Below are 19,904 nucleotides of genomic sequence, written 5' to 3' on the forward strand. Positions count from 1 at the left end.
GCGATCTAATGAATTATTTACTTATCAAAAAGAAAAGTAATCTAAAAAATGAAACAGTTTAGATAAGCAAATACCAGAAACCACATAGAATTCTTCTGCTAATTTAGTTGGTAACATTACCTTTCGCTTGCTAATCCCCCCATCGGTATCCAGTAACTCATTAAGTTTCTCTTCAACTGCAAGAATAGAAGTGCATAAATCATTAATACAGCATCCCTTATGAACTACTCTAGTTGTCAAGACAACCAAAAATGAACACTCCGAACCTGCTTCAGAACGGCCATTTGAAGAACCTTCCAGTAATTTTTTTGATTTAATAGACAGCACCTGAGATTTGTTTGTCGTCACCTGAACTTGGTTAGTATTCAGGGGACTACTTCTCACTTTTTCCTTTTTGACAGAACTAGATGAACGAGAACCTTTCATCAGAGAATGTGATTTTACAGAAACCCTCTTGTCTTCAACAGTCTCAAATTTGGACTTCCTATTAGCATCAACACCATGACCTAACGATTTGCTAAGCATAGTTGGAGACGTTATCTCTAATCTATCACCATTGAATGAGGTTTTGTGCACAGTCTCCTCTTCTATGGAAGTCTCTTGCAGAACAGCAGGCATATGTTTGCATGTTACATCTTCTGTTTGATGGGACAGTTCTACTGGTTGAACAAGAGATGGTGAATTTCCCTTGGAGTCCTCCACCAATTCCAGTGAGCTGAGTAGTTGGGAATTAGCAGATTGGTTCATAGGCTCCTCTTTCTCAATGGTACTCTTCAATTGCTCAACAGCAGCTGTGGCTTCATCTAATCCATTTCTATCTTTTAATATACCCTTAGCAATTTTAATTTCAGCACTATCAGAGGGAATTGCCCTAGGCATCATATAGTCCAAACCATTTCTACCTTTACCACCTTCACGAACCATAACAGGTTCAGGAAATTCTTCATCTGAATCACCTTGAACAATTACTTCAGTATTAAGCAAATCGCCACCTATATAACCCCGACATTGAGATGCACCACAATAACATTTCTTGGCAGCAGCCCCAAACACCCTGACATAGTTGTAATCAAATGTCAACTCTTCACCCTGACCAAAAAGAAGAAAAAAAAAATGAAGCTTAATATAGGATAACAGTAATGAATGCAAAAAACAAAGAGAAAAAATGGTTAGGAAGCAACAATGTCTCCAGAGGTGAAATTATGCACTTAGGCATTAAGATCTCCAGATTACAAACCCATAAACGCTCTCAACTCTATCTGTTTGTTCTACATGGCATTGTCAATTATTCTCTTGAAAGAGATCCTATTATGTTGCTTTCTACTGTTTATTGACCAAAGCGGAAGAGCCTTGGCGCTTATGTACAATTTTTAAGTCTTAACAAAACCGATTCCATTAAATACTCAATTTGATTATCTCATTTGATAGGATGAGGAATTCCTTTCTTTGTTGGATAATTCATTGCTACTGCTTCAAGATAACTGCTGCTCGTTTTTCTTAGACCTACTCATGATGCCCCATCATAGATGAGAGCCTAAGCCTAAGAAAATCACATCTAGACCATGCAAGATGCTATTTCAGTCCAAGAATAAGTGTACTTGGTAGTTTATTATGTTCGTAGTAATTGTGGTTTAGTTTTGATGTGGGGGTCTAGCATCCTTCTAATTTAGCTACTATCTTACTAAATATGGGGAACGTTGGGGAGGGTGGATCAGAGAGCAACCTTGGGATCCTCCTAGGGTTAGTTTGTAACAGAGCATCAGTGGGGGTTGGGAGCCTTTTTTCAAGTTCTTATAGTGATGTACAAGATGGCTCTCAAGTAAGATTTTGGACAAACAGTTGATATGGTGACCATTCTCTTCAAAATTTGTTCCCCGACCTGTTCACCTAATGGCCTAGGCAAAGGACAAGAAGGCCTCAAAGGTCTCGTATTAGCCAAGACTCATGAGGGTGAGGTCCAACACCAAAATCCTTGCTTCGCCAGGTACTTCCATGATTGGGAACTGGAATCCATAGCTCCTTTTTGTTTAGCTACTCTATGCTAAATTGCCTATATCCACGGGTAAAGACCGAGTTATATGGATGCCATATTCAGAAGGCATGCTTTAGATTTGATCATTCTATAATAGGTTCTAAAGGTATTCACTTCCCTCGGAAGAGCATTTAGATAGTCATGGCCCTCAAAAGGTTTCATTCTCTGTGTGGACTATGGCTTTAGGGAAATCTTGATAACTGATAGCCTCTGACAAATGATGATAAAGAGACCTTGATATACTGCATTAGGGAAAATAACATGTGCTATGAAATTACTTCATTTTTTTTTTTTTTGATAAATAATGAAATTTCTTCATATATAATCCTGAAATCATTCATCATGCCTATTGATTAGTCTTTGCCCCTTGTTTTAACCAATAATAGAAGCGCAATGTGTTAGTCTTCTTCCACTAAGATAATTATGAACACTCACATGCCCCCTATGACGTGTGCACAAGCAAGCACACACAAAATCACACCACACGTGGGAGTGTATACTATATACCCACCAACCTACCCCCCCCCCCAACTCACCCACACACGCATATATTATCAAAGTAATAATTTTAAAAAAGAATTCTTGAGGATCAAGAGTAAAATATTTATGAATTGAGTTATGGAAATAAAGAGGCATCTGTGGCCTATTTTCTTGAACGGTTGGGGATAGAGGAACGGAGAAGTTGGGATGTTCATTTTATTCGGAGACCAAATGATTGGGAAATGGGTGGTGTGGATGATTTTCTCCGCACCTTGGGTTCAAATCTACCTCCCACTGATCATGGAGATCGCATGCAATGGAAGTTGACAAAGAATGGGGATTTTGATATCCGATAGTTTTATAATAAGTTAAGAAGACCTTTGCCCATTATTTTTCCTTGAAAAGATGTGTGGAAGGTTAAGGCTCCTCGACGTGTCTCATTCTTTGTGTGAACTGCTGTATGAGATAAGATCCTTACATGGGATAATTTGAGGGGTAGAGGGATGGTTTTTGTTAACTGGTGCATTATTTGCCGTTGTAATGGGGAGACGATGGATCATCTGCTACTTCATTGTGGTAAGGCTTATAGGTTGTGGAGTTTGGTGTTTAGATCTTTTGGGATTTCTTGGGTCTTGCCAAGAACGGTTGCAGATACTCTCTTTGGGTGGGGGAATTGGCTTGGAAAACATTCGTCTAGCATTTGGAATTTAGTTCCTTTGTGCTTAATGTGGTGCATTTGGAGGGAGCGAAATTGGAGGACATTTGAGGATATGGAAAGTACGGATAATCAGCTATTGGCCTCTTTTAGTAGCTCTCTGTTTGACTAGTCTAAGGCTTGGAGACTCACCTCTAGTGACTCTATCCCTATGTTCCTTAGCACTCTCCTTTGTAATTAGTATCTTTTCTTTCCTTTTTCTTTCTTCATCTTTTCTCTCTGTAATTTTCTCTCTGCCTTATGTTTTTCTGCATAATGTAGTGTTCTTGAATATATATCCTTTTTACTTATCAAAATAAATAAATAAATAAATTATATTGATGTGGACTACAACCAAAAAACAAGCCTGAAGATAATTAATGCAAGGAGCAAGTGTACCTTCTTAATATTCCTTAATGCAAATAGTCCAATACAAATTTCCCCATTGACAATCCACTGCTCAAAAAATATAAGATATAAGTAATTCATAAGAGAAGCAAGAAAAGATAATAATCATGAATAGTGAGTTCTCTGGGGATTATAGCTCAAGCAACTGCACATATGAAATGAGGTTAAGAGGTAAATTCCAAAACAATGGGAAAGCCTTTTTTTTTTTTTTTGGAAGAATAAGATATATATTCAAAGCAAAACAGTATTACGAATGATCACTTATACAGATAAGCAGCATACAGCTACAGATCAATATTCTTACATATAAAAGGAAACACTGATTAAAAAAAAACATATATAAGGAAACAAAACAAGCACTAAATCAATTGGAAAGTCTCTACTCTTACATACACAAACATGGTAATGGAGTAAACAAAAAGAATATTACACTTCATATATGCAAATCTCATCAATTACTAAATTCAGGTCTCTTAATTTAATGTATATGAAAATTTAATGCAGCAACATCTGACAAGTATTAATAGCAGAAATTTTCTTTAAGACTACATCGGAATACAATAAATTCACCTTTTCAGTACGGCAATTAGGATCACAACTATGGTTAATGAAACGGCCCAAATTTCCTTTTGCACATGCATCTATTACCTGAAACAATGGAAGATGTGAATGACCGATAATCAAGATAGAGTGAGACAATAGAACTAAAAATTCTATTTGAACGACAATGAGGACCAAAGGAAGAACAATTAAATTTGACAATACAGCCTATAACATGAAGCCAATCATACAAAGATCAAAGGAGAATGCTTTTAAACAAGTTCCCATTTAGCTCTATGCCCTAAATTGGCTTAATTTTTCATTTGTTGGTTTGTTTTTGTGCAATTTTACGCTCTATTTGTTTCGAATGGAAAACTTTAAGGCTGCGTTTGTTTCGGCAGTAAAAAGTTTCCGGAAAAAGTTTTACACCACTGGGCGTGTTTGGGTTGCCCCGGAAAATTCAGTCAAACGGAAAATGATTTCCGTTGACTGTAAATCATGCCCCAAAACCCTGTAAAATATTTTACACTTGTATTTTACCTTCAATTGATTTTCACCCTAGGAAAATAGAAGAGAGAGAGAAACAGCAAGAGCTCCGATCGCACATCCAAGTACCGGAGAGTCGCACCCCAGCATCAGCGAGATCGTCGCACCCCAGCACCGCCTAGATTGTCACCACCCAAGACCGATCCACCCAAAACCGATCTCGTTCTCGACCCAAAGCTCATCGGCGCCGCCGTTCTCGCCATCGTTCTCGACCGCCAATGTATCTCTCTTTCCCTCAATCTGTCACTCTTTCTCCCTCAATCTATCACCAATCTACCCTTTTTCTCTCTACCCATATCGAGCAAACCACCGCAAGACGAGCGACCCACCGTGCAATCTTGCCTCCACCACACGATCTTGCCTCCGCCATGCCGAGATCGAACCTAGTCACCTCTCTCTCTCTTCCTTCTCTCAATTTGACCAGATTTGATGAATTTTTTTTTGTTGGGTTTTGTTTCTTTTGTGTTTATCTATTGAGAAATGATATTATATATTTATTTAGAAGCTGAGAAAATGTGAACAATGAGTAGAAAATGTATTTTCTATGGTATTTTCAAGAACACAACCAAACTCTAAAAAATATTTTCCAAAGTATTTTTTAAAATACCACCAAACACCTAAAAATATTTTCTTTTCCGAAAAATATTCACCTGAAAATATTTTGCACTTGGAAAACGTTTTACATTCAACCAAACACAGCATAAGTAAAGATAGTTTTCTGTGTTTTACAATGTTTGGTAGCATCAGAAAAAATGAGTTAAAAGAAAACTATATTTGGTAAACAAAAAAAGTATGGCTTTAATTTTAGAGATTGCTTTCCATTAAAAGTTTTTGAAAAATAACTCTATCTCACAACAAACTAAATAAGGGAAGTTAGGAGATTGTTTTTCAACTCATTTAAGGTTGCTACCAAACATAGGAAAATGAGATAATTTTATAGAAAATTCTTTTTGAAAGATGACTCATTTTCTAAAAAACATTATCGCCAAAACAAACAAAGTGTTAAATGAAATTGCATTCCAGTCCACCCTCCTTGAACCTCCTTTTTTGGTCTTTCTTCGGTCAATCTGCTGTGATTAGGCAGAGAGCACTTTGCAGTGGTTATTTTTCGATTATGACATGTTTTTTCTTATTGACACCTCCATGCGGTTGATTTTATCTCCCCCTCGCACACCGACAAAGCCAACCACACCAATCTGAAAAACCAAGCTCGGTGCAACTTGGCACCCCTCCCCCCTCCATTGGGGCAGCAGATCAGTTCCCAATGTTGGGAAACTGACTAGGTGGGTAGAAGTTACAGAGACTTACCAATTTGGTAATTCAGTGAAAAACCGCACTTCACAAATTACAATTTTTTTAAACTTCACTTATTTCAAAGTGCTTTTTCAAACGGACGAAATTTTCATCCAAATTGGTTTGGAGGAATCTCCTCTAACGCATTATGTGGCAACTCATAAAATCATCGACGTATATTATTTAAACAAATCACATGACTTATTAAATAAGTCATGTGACCAAAAGTATACATAGATGATTTTATCAATCGCCAGATAGTGGGTTAGAGGAATTTTTCCCCAAACCAGATTGGATGTAAACTATTTCCTTTTCAAAAAGCTAAAAAATAAGTTGTACCAAATGGACATCAGGTTAGTGCTGAAAGAAAACCTCCACAAAAACCAACAGCACAGACCACTGAACATCCCTATTCCAACTGACCTCATCAATCCCAACACCCAACCTGCCACTCATAAAAAATGGCCAAGAAGCATCTAACAAATCCAATTAACAACCACCATCATCTACCATCTTAGACACCAACAGAGTTTCTGATGAAGATAAGGAAGAGCTCAAGGAAAAAGAAGGATAAATATACAAAGATTCAACAATTGTGGTCTAGTTCTTATGTCAGACCTTCTTAGCACCTTTGATTGGTCATTTTAGTTAATAGTATTAAGTCTTTTAGGTTGAGAAGCTGCTGAATCAGTTTTATTTAAGTTCTATTAGAATAAGGGCAATTTGGTAATTTCAAGGAATCTGGAATGGGCTGTCTTTGGCGGTACCAAAGGCCCATGAGTCTTTTTTTATGTTTATGTATTATTAAGTCTTTTATTTAATTATTATTAGTATTCTTATTCATTCTAAGAATATTTAGAGTCCAAATCCTACTAGGAAAAGAATAACTATAGCCTCTATATAAAAGACTCTTTTGTGGTCATGTTATGGTAGAATATTGTGATTGATTAATAAAATTCAGCAACTTATTTAAGCTTTGTTTGTGTGATGCAAACTTCTCCGAGATGTGATGCCAAAGAACCCTAGGTGTGATGCTTAGGAAGACCTAGGTGTGATTGCCTAGCTTTTTATTTTTATTTCCTGTTTATCCCCTGTTTCAGCCCCTAACAGCCGTCAACATTCATTTGTTTCTAACCTAAACTCTTAAACATCAATCCTTATTCAAGAATTCGTCAAGAAACCTAGTATAGTGCTGAATTTCTTAACGGTCATGCATCAGTTTCCCACATGAACAACCCCGTATTAAACATTGTAACAACCTGAGATCCTAAGAAGAAAATAACAAGACAACTTATAAGATCAAGCTGAGAAATCCGAAACTATTGTCCAACAATCAATGGCCTAAAAATCATAACACAGAATGCATTTCTCAATACTTGCTAACGTTAAATGCCTATAAATAATCTCTTGTTTTTGTAAGTCTAACTTTTCGTTGATGAAAAGTAAACTGGAAAAAGACAAACAAGATTGCTACCCTGAGAAATTGAATGTCTAATTTTGGGGGGCAGGAATGGGGAGCAGAAAAACACTTGGACATCACATAGAACAACAGATACACATAAATCCAGAAGTTTCCAAAATATATAAGTCTATAGAACTTAAGGTCATGAAACTACCCTCATTGAGAACTAAAACCAGAGAAGCTTTTCCAAACGATAAAGCATTTAAAACCACAAGATGCTACTATAAATTTTTTATTAAATAAGAAGTCACTGAAGTTTGGGGGAAAAGCGAATTAAAAGGAATATCCAAACCTTACCTCACTGCCATTCAATGTCATGAAATAGAAATGTCTATGGCCCTTCAAAGCGTACTCTTTTTGTCTTGCCTCATAAGCTTGCATGTTAAGCACCTTGAGGATCCATATATTAAAATTATTGTCAGAGAAAGTCACGTTACAGATACACTACACCTCCACACACATCAAAGCACTTAAGTAGATATAACTGGGTCAAGGGAATGTTCCTGTTAAGAGTTTATTCTTATATACCACTGAGAGATTTACTAAATTAGCGAAATAAGAAAGTTCAGCTATTTGTCACCCTTCATTGATGGAAAAGATAATGAAACTTATGTTGCCAGCCAATTCAGCTAAGCTTGTCCAATTAAATCAGGCTTGATTACATGAATTCTTCTTTGCAAGTCAGTTATCAGTTTGGTATGTGCAGGGAAACCATGCAGTTAAAAGTAAAGAGGCTTGCCATGAAATCCTTGGTCTCCTTTGTGTGTGCGAGTGTGTGTCGCGGGTGGGTGTGTGTGTGTGTGTGTGTGTGACAGAGTGAGAGAGAGAGAGGGAATTCACATGGAAAGCAATCTAACCTTGCTGCACTGCCAACATATGAAATGGTTTTTGTTAATTTTGGAAGAAATATAGCACAACCATGATTTTAAATTTAAAAATTAGCAGAAAGAAACAAGGCATTGTATTTCCTAATTCAACCAACAGCATCCGAACTTTCCACTAGGCAGAGAAACCTATGGACTCATCATAACAATAAAAGACAAGAAGAAGAAAAAGAAGAAAGAGAAAGAGAGGAGTTCTTATGTTACCTCTCCAACATATTCAATAAGAAACTTCCCTTCGGATATATCCTCAAGCAACTTTAGCCCGTAACCTTTCTTCCCACATCGAAACCACTCCAGGTTGGCATACTTCTGTTTCTGAAACTGAAAGCGAAGATTTGGACTAAAACAATGCCCTTAAAACAAATAATTAAATTCACTAAAAGAAACAGGTAAACACATAGCAGCAATGAAAAGCTGAAATACCTGTTGATTAGAACAAAAGTCCCCACATGGGCAGGCGCCTTGGACACATTCAATACTAAGCATCCGGTTCAGGCATCCTTCTCCACAACCCAACTGGCCTTTTGAAGGTGGCTTGCAATTGCAAACCATTATCTGATGAGAAATTTGTAAAATACACAATGTTAGAAAGGATGAACTGATCTACAAAGCCTCAGCTTGCAACAGCCTTTTGCACATAGCAAATACAATTGATAAAAAAGCAAAAACTTATGGAAAATCGAATGCTAGTTTATTAATCATATCAAGAGCAAACATCCAAGTGCTAAACAAAAAGAGAAAAAAGTGAAAAGAAACAGGAAAAAAAGGTTAATGATGTAGTCAGGACAGCCAAAAACTCAACTAATAAACACTGAAAATAATACTCACCTATGGAATCACACACTGTAATTACCAATCCTTCATTCGAGAATAACTACAGTACTGTCAAAGTTAGAGACTGGAAGACTGGACCTCCAATATTAGAACTAGTAATGTCATTTATTTTACACAAATGACACATTGAAACATCAATAGTAGATACCGGAAACAAAAGAATGCACCAAAACTGGAAAATGGATGAGATACCATGGTACTCAAGAAAACATGGGGTAAGACACCACTACAGCCAGAAGCAGAAGTGCTTGACTGCTGGAAGATAGAGTACCCCATCAATGTTCAAGAAACATAAAATAAGCTAAATATCAACATCAATGAGAGGCAAAAATCATGAAAGTAAGGAATCTTCACACATACACAAACACACACGTGTGTGTATATATATATATATATATATATATATATGAAAAGGAGAAACTGGAATCTAATATTCAACACAAAAGAAGAAAAAACAGATACTGAATGCCACATCAGTAATTGAAGATGAAACCCAACCAATATTGGAAATTAATTATTTCACAGAGCAAGAGAGAGAGAGAGAGAGAGACATTGATAATAATCACATTGGATACAATATGTGTTACCTGAAAAAAAGATACATCATTCATATTGCATACAAATTTAATTGATCATGTGAAAATAGCAATTGTAAAGTACAGTACAGTACAGTAATTAAGATCTGTCTGCCACTGAGCTATGGCTCAAATGGGATTTCCTCCTACTACAATATTGTGCCAAGGGTGAGGTTATGGGTTCAAAACCCACTCTAGATGTGTCACTTACCCAAAAAAAAAAAAAATTCAAGATCTGTATAGTACCACTTCCACTGAATGGGTTTAAAATTAGTCCATGCAATTCCTATGCACCCTCCTCTTTCTTTTTTTATTTATTATTGGTAAGTTATATACACACGCCCATTGGGTCTTGATCCCACAACCTCACCCTCCATCTAACACTTGTAAGTGGAAGAGTTGCCAGTTGAACTAGAGCTTGTTGGCTATTCTTTTTTTTTTTGATAAGTAATAAAGAAATTTATTGAAAAAAGAGAGAGTCACCCAAGAGCTTGTTGGCTATTCTACATTAAAAACAAGCAAAATTTGCTTTGGCATGCTAGTCAGCATCATAGTTATTGTACACATGTAAATGAGCTACAACTCTCACTAGCATGTATACAAAAACTATGATGCTTCTTTATAATTTGAACTTTAAACATTGCCAAGCAGAGTATAAAATGTTCAGGCCCAATCCAGGACCTATCAGATACAGATCCAACATGGCCACCAGTCACCTTCAAGTGTATTTTTGCTTCTCAACATAATACACAGCGCCTTTCCATGCATGTGCCCCTCCATGCATGTATCAAAGGCGCCATAAGAGAGAACAGAGAGAACATATGGTTTCAAAGTGTGTTAAACAAAGTGAAGGGGGGAAATTTCGAGAGAGAATGAGGAGGAAAAGCAAATTGGGTAGAATCAATTAAAAAAAGAAGTTACGCTAATTTCATTCTAATTTATCCAATAGATAAATTACAAATATGATTTTTTTTAATGTGTTTTTCATTTCTCTAGTTAAAATGGGTGCAACATGGGAGTCTTCAGTGCAAAACCAGATTGAAAAATAGTAGAGGGATTGCTTTGTTGATAGTATAGATTATGTTACTCAACATGCAGCACAAATCCTTTTCATTATTAGTACAAGAGCAGATAATTTTTTTTTTAAATGATAAGTAAATAAATTCATTAATAAAATGGGTGCAATCCCAATACACAGGCTATGTAGAGGCACAGAAAAGACAAGTTAAAAAAGCTTCAAAGCCTAGTGAAAAGAATACGCAAGGTAGCCAAATAAAGAATAGCACAATATTTGAAATTATCTGTCAATTACATACCTCATCGATAGTCTGACTTCTACGCTTACGATGCAGAAACTCATTAGTAGAAATGCATTTAAAAGTTGAATCTTGGTAACCTGCAGCGCATTCAAAACAAACAAACAAACAAACAAAAAGTGTCAGAATTCAAATGACCTTACAAGAAAAGGATGACTTAAGGCCCCAAGCTCAGGCTGGCTTCAAGCTTGCAAACGACCTTACAGGTCTGCTATCTGTAGCAAAGATCACATACCTGTTGAACGCCTACAATCCAATCCCTTAAAATTTAAACGGGCACCACAAGCATCTTCTTCACCAGAGGCATCAGATATATCCAACTCCACATTAATCTCTGCATTTGACTTCTCTTGGGGTATTGAGCAAGCAGCAAAGGCTTTATCCAAGTTGTCCTTACAGGTCCTTTGAAAATGAAAAACACAAGCAAAATCAAATGCAAGACATTAAATGAAAGTTTCGGGTAAAAAAAAATATGACAGCATACATATTAGCTATGTATACCTTCATAATAGAAAGTTTAAAACAAGTTGAAATAATGGACTATATATTATACCAAGTACCAAAAATAGAAATTAAAAACACACAATGTATTGAAACCACATACGGTTCCATGTACCAAACTACAGTGAATGACAATATCTTCACAACAGAATCAAAAGTACCAAAACAGCAATGAGATATGGAACTTCTGCAAAAGGGTGAACTCCAACACGGCAAAGAGGGAAACTCTCTACATATGTTTGGGTGAAAAAATTGTTAATTACAAATAAATTTACAAATTATGGGATTCATATTCCAATCATTCACAAATTTCATTGTTTGGATGTAAAGTACATAGAAAATATTAAATTCTAGGTATTGTTAATTTTTTCTTTTTTTTTCCTTTATGTTCTTTAATTTTTTTTTTAAGTATGGTATTCTCAGGTTGAAAAAAATTGTTCTTCTATTATTCTTTTATGGTATTCTTTTAATTGCATGGAAAGTGAAAACCAAGTCAGTCACAGTTTCTCGTTGGTTCTTCATTCTTCTGACCTTGACACAATTTCTAGTAATCCTGATTAAGAACTGTGAATTCTAGCACCCAGTAATTATATTCTCAAACACTCACATAAATATTTAGGAATCCTCAAGGTAGTCAAAGGCGCCGAGGCCTTGTATCGCCCAAGGCGTGAGGCAACAAAAAGGCGCTAGCCCGAGTAAAGCGTGGTGCCAAATTCTTAATAAATATATTATGCATATAGAACTTAAATCATATGTAGCTGGTGTATTATAATATTATAATGAAGTGTTTTCCAATGTGAAGCATGAAGAAATTAGGTCTATAAAATTATTTCAAAATAGGATTATCATGGTTTAGGCTCTATTAGTTAATTCTAACAATTCGTTTTAATACAAGCTTCTATATAACAATAAGTTTTACAAAAAAAATTTGTAAATTAATTTAACTAACAATAGGTTTTATAACATGCCATATGAAATTAATAATCTAATGTAGGTTTCACAACAAACTTCTATTAAAAAAAATTATTTAAAAAAATAAATAATATAACTTGAGGTTCTTGCCTTAGCACCTTTTTCATGGCTTAAGGCGATCGCCTTGCTCGCCTAGGCTCTAAAGGCGCCTCACCCAGGCACCTAGGCAAGCGCTTGGCTTACCTTTGACTACACTGGGAATCCTCTTGCTCCTTCTTGCCAAGGAGTATAAAAAATTATAATTTATAAATTAATTTATCATATGGGTGGCGAAATGGAGAGTCTACTTCTTCAAGTGTCTGGAATCTTGTTCCTTTACGTCTATTGTGGACTATATGAAGGGAAAGAACAAAGTGACATTCCATATTGCATTGTTTTGGGAACAGAGACTAGTGGCATAAAGGCCAGAGTCAATGACCAAAACAACAAAGATTATATTATGAATACAGCCATGGAGCCAGTGGAGATTGAAGGAGTAGTTGAGGAGGAGGACACACCAATCTTGCAGCCATGTTATTAATGAGCAGAGGCTTCTTACACCTTGAGGATGCAATTTTCTTGTAGAAAGTGTGGAGCCTTTTTTGAAAAGAAAAAAAGAATAATTTTATTAAAAGAAGACTACTTCATGCAGAGAGGGCAGGAAGTAGCAGGAAGTAGCCAAAGAATACAAAGGACAAAGACTAAGAACAATGGAATAGAATCTAGTCATGAAACCCCAAGCACAAGACCAATCAAACAAGATGCATAAAAAGGCGATCATAAGCTGCTCCCCCACACTCTCCATACCCTCAAACGTATGTCTATTTCATTCCCTCCATATGATCCACATCAAACATAATGGACATATTTCTTGGAAATTGGAAAAGATGCCTATTGAGGTGGAATTTGTACAAATTCCAGCTAGAAGTTTCAAGGATTGTCTTCCATTACACGACACTCAGAATTTACAGCTAATAGAATTTAAAATGTTGGCTTAACCCCTAATTTAACCCTAAGGGCCACAAATCAGTAGCCAGTTCACAATGTAGAAGAAAATGATCTACCGATTCACCAAAAATCATACACATGCAATATCGATTCAAAACAATTATTCCCCTTCTCCTAAGATTGCAAATTGTCAATATTTCACCTTGTCCATCCAAACAATGCCACCAATTTTCGTGTGCTTATCATCTTAATGACAATTCATGTGAAGCTTTTATTAAATTTTATTAAAAAATGACTTTTTTTCTTAAAAAGTGGTCTTCTGTCAGTTAAAATTGACAGAAATGGGACAGAGGATCAATTTGGTCAACATTAAACCTCGGGGGTCTAAAAACAAAATTGATGAGTGTTTGCAACTAACCTAAACATCAAGGTGTCTTATTGCATTTTGGCCTTAATTTAAAGCCAAAAACATAAATACTGAGTATCTTAAGGTTTCTATAGTACTATAACCTTAAAATTGATATATTGAGATATAAAAGATGAAGTACCATGTGCAATTTGTTTTTTCAATAAAATCTGCAAGCACAGCTGGTATACGCCGCCATTTATGACAATCATCACACAGCACCCAGGCCTTTCTTGGGGGCAAAAGCTGCTCCTCTAGACCATCTCGCACCATTTCCATGTCAGATTTGTTAGTGACTGCAGTATCATCACCAGTGTTGGCTTTTCCAATGCCATCAACTTTCTGACTTCCTACAGCATCAAGTCATGTTAAATTAGAAGCAGACTATGAATTCCCTTAGCTAAAAACAAGTAGCCAGAAGGGAAAAGTTAAAGAAGTCTCTAACCGAGAACACAGACACATACATAGCGACAAGAGAATTACAGAAATAGATATGAAAAATATAGATAGATCGAGAGAGAGTATATATTTTTTATTGTTAAGTTATAAAGCACATAATGGGTCTTGAACCCACAAACTCACTCTCCATCCCATTATTATGGAAGGAGAAAGTGCCATTTGAGCTAGATCTCGTGTGTGTGTGTGTGTGTGTATGAAGAGAAGTATACAAGAGATACAGCAATAATTATGTATGAAAGTTACCCCACACAATATACGTGTGTGTGTGTGTGTGTGTGTGTGTGTGTGTGTGTGTGTGTGTGTGTGTGTGTGTGTGTGTGTGTTGTGTGTGCATGCGCCTTAGGCAAACTATTACCACTTTCTGGCTGAGTTTCCACTTTGCACGCAATCTGATTACAAGCATCCTTATCCTTGACTTTGCAATTATTAACAGACTTCCGTTGCTTCTCCCTCTGTCTTTGTACATTCCCTCTTTTGCTTGCTGATTTAGAGGCTTTGGACCCATTACTTATATCTTGTCTGCACCCATTTTTCTTTGATGGTTTAGTTTCATTCATACTAACTGGACCCTGGGATCCATCTTCCAGAACAGAATTACGTGAACGAGGAAGCCTATCCTTCTTTCCCCTCTTACTGCTGGTACGACGTCTTCTAGCAGCAACATCTTTGGAGGTAGTCAAAACGGCATCATGCAAATCTGCTTGATGTCTTGCGTCAACTTGGACATCTGGAATTAAATTGATCACTTCCGAATCAGGTGAAGTTCCAGGATCTGTACACTTACTATCAATTTCCCCTCCCAATGCTCCAACCACTACATGTGAGGGAACCTCAGGATAATTGTCTGCATCTCCAGCTGTCTTATCTAATATGTTGGTATTCTCAGAGCCCGAAGTTGCAAGTTGTCCATCCATAATAAAACCATCTGGCAATGTTTTTTCCTTCTCTGGGAGCTTGCTGAAACACTGGAGGTGCAATCCTGTCTCATCTTCCCTCGATTTAGGTTCTACACCATTAGCTAACTTTGATAGTTCTAAACCAGTTCCAGAATGCATCTCAGTCTGATCATCACTGTTAGTAGCATCGGCAGATGCTAACGTATTAACAACCTCTGGAACCATATTGCTCAGACAACTTTCACCAGCTACTTTCCCCACTTTAACTTTCAAACGAATAAGACCGGTTGAAGCACAACGATTTCCCCTTGACCCTCCTGAGTTTCCACTTCCCCGAATCTTTTTCTGCTTTCCGCTTCCTTGGCCACGCCTTGCTTTTCCCAATCCTTGATTATGAAATTGATTGACCCCATCAAGCATGTTGCCCTGTTCAAGAAATTGCGTAATATGCCCCAACAATCCCCACATAGAAGAACGAGCTGGTTTTGACAGACAGCTTCTTTTCCTTCTTCCAACCTTCAAAACAATTCCAATACTTTCATGTGGGTGTGGTACATTGGCTGCATTCTTGCATTTCTTCGCAGCCCTTTTTCTATGAGTTTTCTGTCTTGATTTATTTCTCTGGCTATTCCTTCGAGAAGAAGAGGACGCAATTTCAGGACATTTTGTTTCAGAAACACAACCAACTCTGACATTATCTTTTCCTTCATTATCTGTATGTCCAGAACTTTCCACCACACTACTAGAATTAATAGAACCAATAGCATCCTGATCTGGGGTATCCTTAGAAGTACTATGATTGACAATACCAAAGGGTTGACCCGATTGAGGAGAAACCGATTTCTCAAAATTACAGTTATGAAGTATTTTGGTATCACCTTCCTCAGACTTGCATGAATTTTCTTCTAAAGGTAATATATGGGTGTCAAATTCAACACTTACAACAGTAATAATATCACCTTTATCTTGCACAACATTTGAAACCCTTTCTACACATAGACCAACAACACCCTCACCATCCTTCTGCTCATTCTGTTTTGCACAGATACTCAGAGATTCAGCCTTGTGCAAATTCTCTGAGTCACTTTGGCAACCCCATGAAGTTAATGCCTGGGTGCACGTATCAATATCGTTTTTTGTTTCAAGAATCTCTGTAAATGTTTCTTCAGAGAGATCACTGACAGTCTTTTCAACCTTCTGATCACTGTGCCAGTCACCATTACTCACCAAGTCACCTGAAGGAAAAAGGGGTTTGCAAAAGGCAGTTTCTGTCTCTGCTGAAGAATCTCTTTTCCCATCCATAACCTCCAAAGAAAGACCACCAACGCTCTTAGTGTCCTCCTGCTCGTTTTGCTGGGTATGATTATCAGGCAAACCAGTCTTCAGTACTAAATCTGAAGGCATCTCACAACCCTGTGAAGAAGATATTAGGTTATGAATTTCAGTCTCCACCCCATCTAAAACACCACTCTGCTCATTCTGTTTTGCACAGATACTCGGTGATTCAGCCTTATGCAAATTCTCCAAGTCACTTTGGCAACCCCATGAAGTTGATGCTTGGGTGCACGTATCAACATCGTTATTTGTTTCAGGAATCTCTGTAACCGTTTCTGCAGAGAGATCACTGACATTCTTTTCATCCTTCTGATCACTGTGCCAATCACCGTTACTCACCAAGTCACCTGATGGTAAAATTGGGTTGCAAAAAATAGTTTCTGTCTCTGCTGAAGAAGCTCTTTTCCCATACATAACCTCCAAAGAAAGACCACCTACACTCTTAGTGTCCTCCTGCTCGTTCTGCTGAGTATGATTATTAGGCAAACCAGTCTTCAGTATTAAATCCGAAGGCATTTCACAACCCAGTGAAGAAGATATTAGGCTATGAATATCAGTCTCCGCCCCATCTAAAACACCACTCTGATCAGTTTTAACCCCAGTGACCCTTTCTGCAGATGAACTGCTGACACACTTATCATCCATCTCATCCATTTGAACACAGTTCCTCTGTAAATCAGTCAGAGGTGAAGATTCCAATGGCTTTTCATAATCACCCTCACCTTGAGACCCTTCCTTCTCCAAGCACAATCCGCCATTTTCCAAACTACAAACATCACCCAGACACAGAATCTCATCCAAACAGTCCCCACTGATCCCACATTCATTTCCCGGCACTTTCTCCAGCATCAAATCACCCACATTCTCTCCCTCACCCACTAAATCATCTTTATTAACACACAACACCTTCATACCCTCCTCTGTAACCTCAACAGAGCTCACACGAAAAGTATCATCAACCTCAGACGAACCCAGAAACCCATCCGGAGCATTTGCGAGCTCCACATTAGACTCAAACACTCTGCAAGTTGCCTCCAAACACGCCTGCTCCTCAAAACCCGATTGCACCGAAACTTCGAAGCTCAAATTCTGCTCAATAACTGATAAAGGTTCCTCAATTACATCCAAGTTCACATCTTCATACGAACCCATCTCAAAATTCAACCAAATCTATCCAAAAAAAAAAAACCTAACGCAAACTCATTACGCCACTAAAAAATTCAATCAAATATTAGTATCTCACTAAAACTAAATTATAACTGAGACCCAACACAATGCAAGCCCCGAATCAAAACCCTAACCTCGTTATCACCCACAAACCCTCTCCAAATTCAAACTCAACCACGAACACCAGTACCTTGAGCCGTTAGAATTTCTAGCCGCACAGAAAAAAACCCTAGAAACCACAAAAACCAAACAAACCCTAACATTAGAAAATTCACCATAATGCAGATAAACACAAAAACACACACAAAGATAAACATAAAAAACAAAAACAATTACAGAATCAGAGAAAAAAAAAAAAAAAGCAAAAACATACCTGTGGGTGGAAGAGATTGAAAAACCAAAAAAAAAATGTGAAAATTCTTGTGGTTAATAATTGTAACAATTTGCTTTTGCTATACTCGTTTTTTTTTTGTGTTTTATTATTTTATTTTTTTTAGAGAGAGAAACGAAAAATTGGTGTGTGTGAGAGAGAGAGAGAGAGAGAGTGAGTGGTGTCGTCAACCATACAAAACGGTTGTTTGTGAGAGAGAAACAAAGAGAAGAGGAGGCTAAAGCACGGAGCGTGTTAGATTTTATATATGTACGTATATACCAAACTATCAAAGTTTTCTGTTGCCGATTTTTAAAGAGGACCGTTTTAGCCTTGTACCACTTTTGCAATCTACGTAGGACACGTGTCCTAACAAGGGCATCCTCGTCACTTAAATATGAAGAGATGATTATGAACTATCTTATCATTGTTTTGGGGCTTTTTTTTAATGCACTTTTTTTTCACTTTTTTTTTTACTGGGTGGGGGGGTTGTTGAGGGTCAAAATTGGTTGATGGGTTTGGGAAAAAGACATGAACATATGTGGTAGTATGCTAACGTTAATTTGAGGATTATACGGTATATTTGTACAAAAAGGTTGAAAAAAATTTTGTGTATGTCTGTATAAACATGGACTAAATAGAGGTGTTATATATATGCTAGAATTGTTGACTTGTGAAATTACATATATAGGCAACCTCGACAAGTCAAATAGCCGGCGCACGCAATCTCTATTGTGATTCGAGTTTGTAGAAACGGAACTAGTCAAAAATAAAAATATTCTCAACAAAAAAAAAAGTCAAAAATAATACTAATAAAATTCCTATATTTTATCCTTTTTTCTTAAATTTATTTCATGTGAATTTCTTTCCTTCTAGGGTTTACATTTTGCTTTTTCTTTTTTCTTTTTTCTTTTTTCTTTTTGTACCACGTGGATCAAACTCATTATGGGTTGAAGAATTTTTAGAAGCAGTGGTTTTGAATGTTTAGATACGTTTTAACGGCTTATTTAACTAACTAATGAATACTGCTGATGTCAATGTTTGGGACATTGATTTAACTGGTTAGCCACGTATGATGATAGGTACAGTAGTCAAGTATCGTCTACTCTGTTGTTAGTTCATCACTCTGCTGCGCATCGCACACTACGTGTCAACTTGTGCCCTTATTGTCAACTGCAGACCTTAAATGTCCTCTTTTGGCTCATAAAATAAACCAACCATCCAACCCCACTCTATTATGTTACCTTTTATAGAGTTTAATCACTCCAATGCAAAGCCAAGCGTCCAAAGGGGGTAGCTCAGCAACAAAAAGATCAATCCCAATAAAAGATTTCTTTCCTCCTCCTGTAAGCAAGCATTACCATAAAAGCCTCCAAAATACCATAACTCTCAACAAAACATAAGCACCCTCAAAGAAGGAAGAGAAAGATTTCGAGAACACTTCAAGCAGTAACTCAATTAGTCAATATTTTTCATCTATTTTTCCCACCCATATTTGATTATCTATGCTTCAAAGTTCCTTATTATAGAAGGTTGAAAGGACTTATGACACTTCTCTCCTAAATATTATCTTAGGCCCTAATTGGTTGGAGTGAAAAAAAAGGAGGAGTGAAAAAAAAGGAGAAAAAAGTAAAGATAAAAATATTATAAAAAAAAAGTGAAAAATAATAATAAAACGCCTATATTATATCGTTTTTCTATAATTTATTTCATGTGAATTGCTTTCCTTCTGGGATTTACATTTTGCTTTTTCTTTTTCCTTTTCTTTTTTTCCTTTTTGTACCACGTGGATTAAGCTCATGATGGG

General features: G+C 36.8%; 1 protein-coding gene across 2 annotated transcripts in view; it reads right to left on the reverse strand.

Annotated features, from left to right (window-relative positions):
• Positions 1-18,344, reverse strand: part of LOC142618455 (histone-lysine N-methyltransferase ASHH2) — a 29,843-nt gene extending 11,499 nt beyond the window's left edge. For both annotated transcript variants that reach the window (XM_075791394.1, XM_075791393.1), the window contains exons 1-12: positions 18,101-18,344; positions 14,685-17,956; positions 14,013-14,220; positions 11,300-11,466; positions 11,065-11,144; positions 8,763-8,894; positions 8,544-8,660; positions 7,753-7,845; positions 4,185-4,262; positions 3,606-3,662; positions 267-1,089; positions 121-176 (exon numbers count right to left, since the gene is read on the reverse strand). In XM_075791394.1, the coding sequence (XP_075647509.1) occupies positions 121-176; positions 267-1,089; positions 3,606-3,662; positions 4,185-4,262; positions 7,753-7,845; positions 8,544-8,660; positions 8,763-8,894; positions 11,065-11,144; positions 11,300-11,466; positions 14,013-14,220; positions 14,685-17,712 (4,839 nt within the window). In that variant the 5' untranslated portion in view covers positions 17,713-17,956; positions 18,101-18,344. The remainder of the gene's footprint in view (positions 1-120; positions 177-266; positions 1,090-3,605; positions 3,663-4,184; positions 4,263-7,752; positions 7,846-8,543; positions 8,661-8,762; positions 8,895-11,064; positions 11,145-11,299; positions 11,467-14,012; positions 14,221-14,684; positions 17,957-18,100) is intronic.
• Positions 18,345-19,904: the final 1,560 nt, after the last annotated feature.

The sequence above is a fragment of the Castanea sativa genome, chromosome 12, assembly GCF_040712315.1.
Source record: "Castanea sativa cultivar Marrone di Chiusa Pesio chromosome 12, ASM4071231v1".
Taxonomy (NCBI): Eukaryota; Viridiplantae; Streptophyta; class Magnoliopsida; order Fagales; family Fagaceae; genus Castanea; species Castanea sativa.